The sequence below is a fragment of the Marmota flaviventris genome, chromosome 14 (genome assembly GCF_047511675.1).
Source record: "Marmota flaviventris isolate mMarFla1 chromosome 14, mMarFla1.hap1, whole genome shotgun sequence".
NCBI lineage: Eukaryota > Metazoa > Chordata > Mammalia > Rodentia > Sciuridae > Marmota > Marmota flaviventris.
This window is the reverse complement of record NC_092511.1, coordinates 93,477,806-93,490,130: the sequence shown is the minus strand read 5'-3', so window position 1 is coordinate 93,490,130 and position 12,325 is coordinate 93,477,806. Positions and strand designations below refer to the sequence as shown.

The 12,325-nt window shown below is 36.4% G+C and overlaps 1 protein-coding gene across 6 annotated transcripts in view; it reads left to right on the top strand.

Moving 5' to 3' along the window:
• The window catches only part of Il1r1 (interleukin 1 receptor type 1), a 73,593-nt gene extending 61,996 nt beyond the window's left edge, over window positions 1–11,597 (top strand). For all 6 annotated transcript variants that reach the window (XM_071601914.1, XM_071601912.1, XM_071601915.1 and 3 more), the window contains 6 exons: window positions 146–211; window positions 4,362–4,479; window positions 5,188–5,339; window positions 6,976–7,119; window positions 7,767–7,934; window positions 8,478–11,597. In XM_071601914.1, the coding sequence (XP_071458015.1) occupies window positions 146–211; window positions 4,362–4,479; window positions 5,188–5,339; window positions 6,976–7,119; window positions 7,767–7,934; window positions 8,478–8,896 (1,067 nt within the window). In that variant the 3' untranslated portion in view covers window positions 8,897–11,597. The remainder of the gene's footprint in view (window positions 1–145; window positions 212–4,361; window positions 4,480–5,187; window positions 5,340–6,975; window positions 7,120–7,766; window positions 7,935–8,477) is intronic.
• The last annotated feature ends 728 nt before the right edge of the window (window positions 11,598–12,325 follow it).

Below are 12,325 nucleotides of genomic sequence, written 5' to 3'. Positions count from 1 at the left end.
TGTGGGCTCCCTGTCACCTCCTGTCTCCTGCTGTCTATTCACCATCTGGCCTGGTGTCATTTAGTATGTTTTGCCAAGTGTTGCCATTATTTGTGATTCTCATGTATAAGAGACTGAGAAGCCCTGTGGATGTTTTTTCTTTCAGAGGAAATCAAATCCGACAGTCCTGTGATTGAAAGTCCAGCAAACGGGACCATGGAAGTGGAGCTGGGTGAGTAAGCCCTAGTCGGATGTGCCAAAATCATTCCTGTGAACTCAGATGAAAAGTGGCACGAGTTATATCCTAAGGTGTCCTTATATCTTTGTTTTTTGATTCTTGTGGCAAAAACCTAGCCACATCTGGTTTGCACAGCTCTCCTTTCTCATGAAAACCCGGGCAGAGGCGAAATTCAAATTAAGAACAAGAACTGTCATCATCCATCTACCTGGCACAGGATTTATCACCAGAGCTAAGTTTTAGGCAGAAGGGTAAGACTCCAGGTCAAAAAGATGATAGTTATTCAAGAAAAAATACTTTTGCAAGTTAATGGACCTTTTTTTTTTTTTTTTTTAACATCAAGAATAAAGCTACATATGGCTGTGTACATATAAAATTAAATTAAGCCAATTACTTAATTCAGTTAAATTAAAAACTAGTTCCCCAGCCACATTTGCCTTATTTCAAGGGATTAATAATAACCAGTGACTTATGTTGTTGTAGTCCAGACACAAAAACAGATTCTTGTCTCAGAGGATCAGTTCTCTTCATAGAGTAACTGCAGGAAGGCCATGAACAGTTGTTCAAAAATTAGGAGTTTATAACCTGTGAATTCTGTGCTTTGCCAAGTTTGTCATTCTTAGTGGAAAGTAATAGAAAGAAATTCTTAGATATCAACAAAGATGCAGAGATGACAGTACTCTAAATATAGGCGAATAGAATTTGTGTAGTGTTTCCCATCCTTTAAGTTTCCTTTAAATTATTCTCCTTCAGGGCCTAACCACCCTGCCCCACATCCCTTTCTCTTTTTAGGAATTTCAGTACTGTGCTTGTCTGTTGATGTGCTATGGCCCTTGTAGGGTGACAGAACATACACCTCAGATTTTCTTGCTCCCCTCTCCAAGAACTCCTTTTGCTCTGTTGGCCGTAGTCATGCTGAGAAAGTGTGCCCTAGACCTGTAAAATGGAGAGCTCTGAAGTCTAGATTGCATTGATCCCAGATCCAAAAGTAGCTTCATTTTAGGAGATACTTATTTTAATATATCATGTTGTATCAGAGGCACATTTTACCCAGTCATAGGATTATTCTGACAGATATAAAACAGCCATTGATAAGATTCATACCAATTCCCAATAAAATGACTTAAAAAAATGAGATTTGGGGAATATTTCCTTAACTTAATAAATATCATCAATGTGAATCAGTGGTTACCAACATTTTTTTTTTTTTTGGCACCGAGGATTGAACTCAGGATACTTGACCACTGAACTCCATCCCCAGCCCTATTTTATATTTTGTTTAGAGACAGGGTCTCATTGAGTTGCTTAGTGCCTCGCTTTTGCTGAGGCTGGCTTTGAACTCAAGAGCCTCCTGCTCAGCCTCCCCAGACGCTGGGATTATAGGCCTGTGCCACTGTGCCCAGCGGTTCCCAACATTCTTAATGGCAAAGCACTGTAGACATTTTTACTGAAGCCAACAGAAAGACAAAGATGCCTGCCTAGTCAGCATGATTTAACATAGTTCTAAAGTACCAAAAATGTGATTGGAGAAGAAACCAAGAGATGCTTACTATAAGGGGAAAAAAAAAAAAGATTTTTTAAATTATTAATTTTAGATCACATAATCATCTATCTGCAAATCCCAAGAGAATTACTGGGAAATTGTAATTATAATTAATATTTTATTTATTAGACATGATAAAATTACCATTCTAAAATATTAGACTTATTTAGCAATAACCAGCTAGAAAATGTAATGGGAAAAGAGATTCCATTTTAATACCAAACGTCTGTAAAAATATATTTTAAAATGTTTTCAAAATGTGTGATGTTTATAAGGGAGGAATAAAACCCCCGAAATATAAAGCTCAGAAAAACTGAGAATTTATGATGGGGGTGGGGTCTTCATAGGGGGAAATTGACTCTTGGGAGTGAAAAAATCTACACCAACAGATAGACTGTATATCTATTAAAATTTTAGAAGGGATGCCTGAGGCTGTAACTTAGTAGTAGAGCACTTGCCTAGCACTCAGGAGGCTCTGGATTTGATCCCAGTCAGCATGCCCCACATCAGGGGGAGGGAAAGTGGGAAGGAGAGAGATGTAGAGGGACTTAAAAATTTACAGAGAAGGAAACAAATATATATATATATATGCAAAATGAAAACCAAAATTGTAATATAGACAAGTATGTTTTTCCTATATGAGAAACTAGAAATTGTAAATGAAAATTCATTCAGATTTAATGGAGAGATTCATTATAGATTTAATGGAGATCTAATAAAAAATGTGAGTGGACTTAAAAATTTTCATATATTCTAAAATTCACTAGGGTGTTAAGATAATATTGGTAAGAAGCAAATACTAAAAAAATGATATTAGCCTTTGCTTTAAAACTTCATTAATTAAAAGAATGTGGTAACCTTGGCATGATTGCACCCATTCAGATTAATTGAGAAAGTTCAAACTAAATGAGTATTTATTTTATGATAAAGGCAGCCTTGTGAAATAGTGAGGAGGAAAATTGTTATCAATCATGGGTCTTTCTGGAATGATGACCAGTATTTGGATAAAAACATTAAGTGAAAACTCTCCCTCAAGCTATAGGAAATTGTATTCAAGATAGATCAAAGAATAAAAATAAAACAATAACAAGGAAATCTTATACACCTAAAAAAATGTACATGGATATTTTCCTGATTTGTTGATAGAAAGCACCTTCTTATTTAAAAATATTTATTTATTCAGGCACTGGAGATTAAACCCAGAAGTGCTCTACCACTGAGCTACATCCCCAGTCCTTTTTATTTTTTATTTTGAGATGGGGTCTTGCTAAGTTACCCAGTCTGGCCTTAAATTTGTGATCCTCCTGTCTTAGCTTCCCCAGTTGCTGAGATTACAGGTGTGTGCTATCAAGCCTGGCTAGAGAGGACTTTTAGAAAAACTATAGTGAAACCAGATAAAAAAAAAATTTTAAACTATTTTGACCAAATGAAAAATAAAGAGATCTACATCAAAGAATTCCCACAAGCAATAATAATGTGGAAGTAACCAACTTAGAAAACTACTTAAAACATTTTGTGTGTATTATAAAAAGTTAAAAATCCTCAATGAATATAGAGAACCTGCACATCAGTAATATGAACATGAGATTAAACAATGGTTGGTAGTACAAGTGGACCATAGGGAGAGGAAGGGAAGAAATTTATAATGGGGATGGGGTCTTCATAGGGAATGAGGTGGATCAAATTATGTGCATATACAGATACAGTATAATGAATCTCCCTATTACATAAAATTTTAATATACCAGTAAAAATAGTAATAATTTAAAAATGGTTGGTATACATAAGGAACAGTTCTTAAAAGAATCCATGAAATACTAAGCTTATGAAAAATGTTAATTCACCATGAGTTCAAGAAATGCAGATGGGCTGGGGGTGTATGTTGCTCAGTGGTAGAGTACTTGCTTAACATGTTAGAGGTCTTGGGTTTGATCCTCAGCACCACAAAAGAGAAGAAAGGCGGGAGGGTGGGAAGGAAAGAAAAACCAAATGCAAATGAAAATTTAACTTAAGTGCATTTATTTTCCTCCTTCTCTCCATTGGTAATGATTAAGCAAGACCACATGTTATCCGGGAGTTTGGGGAGAGCAAGCAAATTGGTGCAGACTCCCTTAAGAGAGGAAGTCTGGCCCTTTAATTCAATTCTACTTCCTTATTTTTATTCAGGGTAATATTTCAGGATATGTACAAACACTGATATATAAACAAGGATATTCTCTGGAATAATAATCATATTAATAAAGAGTTAGAAACAAATTATGTTGAGCAATAGGAAATTATTAGAGGCTATTTATAGTATTAAATACTAAGCAGCCACAAAACAGTCTATTTTGGAGGACTAATCATGGAGCCTGAAATTCCCAGTCCACAATAATTAAAAAATAGTGGACAATAAAGTCTCATTTATAAAAATTACTTATATGCACAGAGAAGATAAGGAATGAGACACACAGAGTTATTAATCCTGGGTATCTCTGAGTGGTAAGTTTAAGGCAATTTTCCTCTGTGCTTTTCTAGCATTTAAAATTTTTGTTCCATAGCCATTTGCTAAAATGGATCAAAACCCACTTCATCTTATGATTAATAATATATTGCTTTGCAGGATCCCACGTCCAATTGGTCTGTAATGTCACTGGCCACCTCACTGACCTTGTCTACTGGAAGTGGAATGGGTCACCAATTTTACCTGATGATCCAATCTTGGTCGAAGACTTTGAATTGTGAGTGTGTCAATCGATGTTATGTTAAAGTCTGTGTCGTATTTTTATATATAACCTTGACAGTTTAATCTAATATTGAAGATTAGTTGGAAGTTGATTGTTCTTAATCCTTTGCTGCCCATTTTGAGTTTCGCTAAGTAAGCTAAACAGATTTGTACGATTTGTACTTTTAAGGTAAAAAAATACATGTCATTATGATGTAAACTCTGGACAACTTAGAAGCCTTTCTCTTAAATTCAGTTATACATGTTGCAACATTCCAAAGAAGCAAGTATCCTGAGTTACTCTTCCTATTTTTTTAAGTAGTTTAGAAAAGACTAAGTGGAGTCAAGAAGCAGACACTCTACTTCCAAGTCTCTATTGGCTTCCCATTATCCCTTCCATTATCATTGTCTTCGAAGGACTTTATCACCTGCCCCAGATGAGTGTTGTTTAATGAACAAACTATTCTTGTTTTATGCTTCTCTGTGCCCCATGGATACCAAAATGCTTAGCTTATATTTTTCCTTTTGGAAGCAGGTAATTTTAACTTGATGTCTTTGTTACTGAGTCTCACACGGGTATTGCCAGCAGTCTGCTGAGACAGTGGTTGGTGATTATTTCAGCTGCAGTTTATGTTACAAATAAAGAAATAAACCAGACATGCATCCTTATGTGTAGTCGGTACAATTTATTTACACAATTTTATTTATCCTCTCTCTTGAACAGGATGAACAGTCCTTCAGCCAATAGAAAAACTATACACATTATAACGCTTAATATTTCAAAAGTCAAAAGTCAATTTTATCTATATCCATTTACCTGTTTGGTCAACAGTAAATCTAATATATATTCAGCATACATACGATTAACCCTTCCAGGTAAACAACAGACTTATTTATTTGAAATGCGATCTTTTGTTGCTTCTGTTCTCATAAAAATCTAAGACCTTGAGTTTCCAATGCTGTTTTCCCCTGCCTGGAACTGTCTTCATCTTCTCTTCAGCTGAGCAACTTCTTCCTCTTTATTTCTCAGCTGAGCTATCTGTTCTTATAGGAAGCTTTTCTCATCTGACGTCTGCCCTTAATCTAGTTCTCTGCCCAAGCAGATGAGTTTAGTATGATTTCAGTGTATGTCTAAATACAAACAACATACAAAGGTAAACCAAATTTAAAAGATAACCTTTACAGTAGTTTCAAAAAAAATAATCAAATACTTAAGAATAAACATAGCAAAAGCTATTCAATCCTCTGTGAAACAATTTAAAAACATATCATTGAGATTGTTATCAGGGATCAGATAGATGTAGGGATATACAATGTTCATAGATTGAAAGACTCAATGTTATAATGATGTTATTTCTCCCAAAATGAATTTATAGATTAAAAATCATTCCAATCAAAATTTCAGCAGTATTTGCATAAGTTAAGTTAGTGTTTGTGTTATGGTGACAGATGGATTTAGTCTAAAAGTCATATGAAAGTGTAAATGACCAAGAATAATAAAGATGGGGGCTGGGGTTGTAGCTCAGTGATAGAGCACTTGCCTTAGCATGTGTGAGGCACTGAGTTCAATCATCAGCACCACATAAAATAAATAAATAAAATAAAGGTATTGTGTCCATCCACAAATAAAAAAAAAATTGCTATATGCAGAGTTATGTTTTAGATTTAATTATTTAAAAAAAGAATAATAAAGATGATCTTAAATACAAATGACAAATCTGGAGTATTTATACAACAGACATCATGATCTTGTATGAAGTTACATTAAGGAGGACTATAAATGTGAACTATCCATTGGGTCAGTTGGGACCTTAACCTGGAAAATGCTGTATCTTGATTTCTACTTTGTACCAAAATCAATCCCAGATGGATCAAAGATCTAACTTGGAAAAGTAAAACAATATAACTTTTAGATACTCTTTTAGAGGATTCTCTTATAACTTTAAGATTCTCTTTTCTGGGTTCCCACAATGAAGGCACTTTCTTCTTTTAGTTTTTAAATTTTGATTCTTCAGTGTTCTCCCCCTTAGCTTCCCACTTCTTACCCCTCTCATTCCTCTTCTGTAATCATTGGATGAGTAATTAGAACAAGGCCAGGAGAATGTAGAAATGTGAAAAGACTCCATAAACCTCCTTTTTTTTTTTTCCTCCCAGCTTTTGGCTTTTCCAAAACTGACTTTTGTATTTCAGGGACCTTTTATAGGCTGTTGAGTGATGCTCTTTGTAAAGCTATAAAGTACTCTATTCTATTTTTTTCTATTTTTTTTCATTGTATATTATGCTATTTACCTGGAAACTTAATAGAATGAACCTTAGTTTTAGGTAGTTTCCATGTCACATTTCTTTGCATAGTATTCATTTTTAGTGATAACAATGAATGAGTTAATACTATCCAAATACAAAGACAATCCCAAATATGTTTTGCTACAATGAAAATGTTTGATTTGTTATACCCAAATTTTTAATTCTTTTTGGTTCTAATACTTTTTTCCCCTCCTCTTTTCTACTGTAGTGCCTGATTTCCAGAAGCTCTTGATTGGAATATTTGTTACATTAACAATTATAATTACATGCTCTGTTTTCATCTATAAAATCTTCAAGGTTGATATTGTGCTTTGGTACAGGGATTCCTGCTCTGATTTTCTTCCCCCCAAAGGTATAATTTTTGCATTCTTTGAAGTATTTTCTCATTGAAGAGGGCATAGTTAGGAGAGGTAGAAGATGACTAATAGGAATTTTACTGAAGGTTCAAAATGATATGTGGTAGCATGTACAAGAATAGTAGTTATTCTTATGGATATTTCTTGTTTCACAACTGACTAGGCTGAATGCCTTATTACTTTAGTTATTCCTTTAGCATTTATATGATGGGATAAGTAGGTATTTAGAACATCTGTCAATAAATTCAGTCAATGACGTGCTTTATGCTGTGTAGGAACATACATCACTTCAAAATTCACTTTGAAAAGAAAGAAATGACTAGATTTTCACAAATCAGAGAGACTTGCAAAAAATACTACAATAATATATATATAACATATAAAATACTACATATATATATATATATATATATATATATATATAAAATTAAGAATAGATAGAATTCTGGGATGAGACATTTGGGGAAGAATATAAAAACAAGGAGCTGTGAATATTTCTATACCAAATGTACAAAAATTGGCCAATAAATGCAATATAAGAACAGTTTTGTAGTAAAGCACAATGAATAGGAAACTCCTAAGAGATGAATACTTAAAAAAGTATTGGTTCTAAATGCACTACATTTCTTCATTTTTCCTTTAGCCTCAGATGGAAAGATCTACGATGCATATATCCTCTATCCAAAGACCTTTGGGGAAGGGTCCACCTCGAACTCAGATATTTTTGTGTTTAAAGTGTTGCCTGAGGTCTTGGAAAAACAGTTGGGATATAAACTGTTTATTTATGGAAGGGATGATTATGTTGGAGAAGGTATGTATATAATGCAAAAGAATAAAAGGTTGACTGTTGTGAAACTAGTTGCTAAATCTGGGACCTATCTTTCTAGAGGTCTCAACCCAGGTGTACATATATTACAATTTTAAGAATCTCTTCAGACATGTATGATGGTGATTTTCACATTTAATAAATGTATTCACTTCTCCCAGAGTTTATTAGATCAATAATTAATTGATTTTTATTGTTTTGGAAAACACATTGACTCATTAGACATCGTAATTAATTTTACAACGGACATGATAATATAGGAGTGGTGTAGATCAAATGATTTAACAAGAAACTTTTAAAATTTTGACTTAAAGTTTTCTGAGTTCTAAGTGAATATCCAAGTTTTGTAGGCCAGTTTATAAGTGGGTATATAAAATGGGAAAGACTTCTAATCTTAAGTAAGGCAAGAAAAAAAAAACTTTAGGAGCTATAGGGACGGAGTGGGAAGAAACTTGTAAGGTTTCGCTTCCAGAGAAAATGATTATAAATAGTAATCTGACTGTCTGTACTGGGCTTCATGTTTTTTAGATGCTATTGAGGTCACTAATGAAAACATCAAGAAAAGCAGAAGACTTATCATCATTTTGGTGACAGACATGTCAGACTTCAGCTGGCTGGGCCATTCATCTGAAGAGCAAATAGTGATATATAATGCTCTCATCCAGGAGGGGATTAAAGTTGTCCTGCTTGAGCTGGAAAAAATCCAAGACTATGAGAAAATGCCAGAATCCATTAAATTCATTAAGCAGAAACATGGGGCTATCTGCTGGTCAGGGGACTTCAGAGAGGGACCTCAGTCTCTAAAGACCAGGTTCTGGAAACAGGTCCGGTACCATATGCCAGCCCAGCGGCGATCTCCTTCATCCAAACACCGGTTATTGTCCATGGCCCATGAGTCAGACTCTAAGGAGAAGCATCAAAGGGAGGTTCACCTGCCTCTCGGGTAGCATGGAGAAGCTTGGCCAAGAATCTTTTGGGTGCATGCAGTCTTAGGGTGTTGAGCCTCCTGCTGACCTAAATCTCTGAGGTCACCTGGAATCACACAGTTAAGGGAGCAGGACTTGGTGACAATGGCAGGCCAGGGCAACTCAGATTAGAGGGCTTGGGAAAGCCTTTATAAAGGCCCTCTCTGAATGTTGAACTTCTGAGAAAAAGGCACTGAGACAGTGAGTTGGAAGAAGAAAAAAGAAAAAAACATGAAAGGAATGTTCACCATCTATAGACAATTTTATTAAGTTATCCACAGACTGATGGTGGGGCTTTGGCCATCTCTGGGGATGCTGCAGGATCACTGGCCCCGGGGAGAGCCTCTTCTGGGCAGCACTGCAGATGAAGTGTGCCTGACACCTCACAGAGGAAGGTAGATGTCTTCTTGGAGAACTTTCCATGGCTTGCATTTTCCATACACATCCACAATGAGTTGTCACTTTCCAAAGACCAGATTGCATTTTATAGACCTTGAGAAGTATCATTAAAATGAAAAAGGGGGTTCTCCAGGATTCCAAGGCTGTGAAACCCCCTTAGCTTTCTTTAGAAGACAAAGACTTGTGAAAGCAACAGAAGCAGAAATTGACCCACCTCTTCCACCACTCTTTATTCTTTCCTCCTTGGAATGACTGACCTGAACTTCCACATTCGTCTTCACTTTACTTGGCTCATTGCTTCTTTGGAAAGACAGCTGTGCTTGTCACCCCACCCCGAGTCTCCCAGCCTGTTTTCAAAGCCATCCCCTCACCGTCCTGTGATGTGAGTCCCAGGTTAGCCTCCTGGGCCTCTGCACCTGCTCCGGCGCCTCCATGTTTGCTGAACTTTCTCCTTCCCTTACTGGAAATCCTTCTTGCATTTTCTCCAGATGACCAGCTCTCCAAAGTCAGAGTTGACTTCAGCACTCTGGTTCCTGGGAGCCTTCCCCTAAGACATTGTCACCGTTACAACTCTGTCTGTCCCTCCAGTCAGTTAGCTAGTGCTGCCTGTTGCTGGTCCCCTTACAAAGTGGCTCCCCTCGCCGGAATCTGTGCTGAGGAGAGACCATATGTCTCTCTCTGTCCCTTGCTACCTTCCATAAGCAATTTGCACATGTGAAATACATTTGTATAGTGCTTTATTTTTTTTTTTTTAATGTTTTTGGGTAATTATACCTAATTTTTGCAATTATTCTAATTTTATGTAGAGAGAAAATGACTCTTTTTAAAATTACTCTCTTAATTCTATTGGATCTGGAACTTGAACCTGTATTTTCCTGGCTTCTAGTCCAATGTTCGAATGCTTGCTTTCAAGTCATTAACTGTTCACCCATCACGGATTGCTTTACAGGAGACTACTGAGTCCAGGAGTGTTTTTACATTACAAACAAATTTGATAATTTTCAGGGTTGGAATTTATAAAAACTATGTTTAGGTTTGTATGCACAATATTTTTATTTCCATATGTTCTTTCCTTAAAGGTCAGCATTTCTCAGCCAATTAAAAATGAAAGCAAAGAATGTTTTTTTTTTTTTTTTTGGTACAGAAAAAATGTTTCAAAATTTGCTCAGAGGTCTTACGATAATTAGAGCAACTCTGGAAAATCACAAAGCCAAGTTCACGTGACACACACGTGGTTTTCAAAGTTGAATGAACAAGGGCAGGTCTTCTTTTTTTCATATTTTTTGACTACCTAATTATTATGGGTGAAGACAAACGCTTATTTGGAAGGATATTTTTCCCCTGAAGCAGTCAGAACTAGACAAAACCAAACAGAGTTTAATATTTTTGACTCTTCCTTTTCTACCTGTATTCTCCTGGGTCTGATCCATAGCACTGAACAATAGTGCTGCCTTGGGAACTGATATTTTAAAAGAATTGGGCTCTGTTTCTTTGGCTGCACACAGAGAGCAGGATGTCTCATGAGGTAGAGAGGTGTCATGACTCCCAAGGTCTGCTAGATACTTTAGAAGTTCTGCTGATGATTTTTATCTGTCATCTAGCATATATCGTGCCAAGAAAGCAAGCCAGTTCTGAAACTTAGAATTAGCTAAGGGGTGAGGGTGGGGACAAAATTGGCCATAAAGCAGAGTGTGAGGGTGGAGACAGCCAAGAATTACAAGTAGCTTAGTACTTAGAATTTAGACAGGAACAAGAATCTCAGACAGGAACGCACAGTGTCAGTCCCCAACTCTCCCGGGAGGATCCCAGAGGATGAAGCCACATTCCTGATCCCTGTGACCTGCCCTTGGATTGTTGTCTTCTCTACCAAACACTTTTTAAAGCTCTTCTTTTCATGCTTTCCCCATTAGTTAAATCTTACTGCACTTTTCAGTGGTTTGTTTTTAAGTCAGTCTGAGTGCTGAAGAAAAGTCTGTAAATGCAACAAAATATTTAATTACCAGTGGTTAAAACTGATTTAGCAGAATCCATATTTTCCCTCCCCTTTCTTGTTGATTTCACTTGCAATGAAAGCCAAGGTATTGAGCCATTTTTAATGACATTTTTGATAAATTATGTTTGTGCTGGTTAATGAAGGGTTTTATTTTTTGTAAATTGTTTGTATAATTCTGCAGCAGATGCCAAGTATTTTTATATCTTAAAACACCAAGTTTATGTATAGTGTGCATCATTGATCAATAGACTGTACTTGTTTTCCAATAAAATTGTTAAACTTTGTACTGAATATTATTGAAAATCTGTTTCTCTGCCTGCCCTTTCCACAGCGTACCTGCACACTCCCAGACCTGATGTAGAGTGAGCACGCCTTCTTCAGAGAGACCTTCTGGGGGTGGTGGGCCGTGAGAAGGGGGATGGAGTTCAGAGGTCGCTGGCCATACATTGAGCCCTGACCTCTGCTGCATTGTGTAGCCTCATTTGTACCCAGTTTGCTTACTTCTAAAGTAGATTAAAATATGAGTCTTATTATTAAACTTTTGCTTATCCAAAAATTGACAATGGCAACATTTGTATGAACATTTTAACATTTTACACAAGGTCTCTATTTATATTCTGTGACACAGGAGTTGGACAAAATTGGCTAGCTAGGAGTCCAAAATGCATGTGCTGAAGCTTATAAACTCTGATGATTAGAGCTCATTCCCATCTGGTCAGTACCTCCCCGTTCTTAAACTTCCCTGCACTTCCAAGGAGCAGGTGGTTCTGTCAGTACCTGGGGAGAAATGGAAGGTGCCAGGTGGACCTAGAGTCTCGGACTCCACTGGAAATGCTACCTCCATCTACCTGGTGTGAAGCCTTAGATAAACTATTTGAACCCTGTTTCTTTGCCTATGAAATGGTTACAATTCCTAATTCATAGAGTTGCATAAGGATTGAAAGATTAAGTGGATTACAAGAGGCACAGTGCCTAGCATGAAGTAGGACCTTAGGAAATGGTGGCTTTTTTTAGTAGCT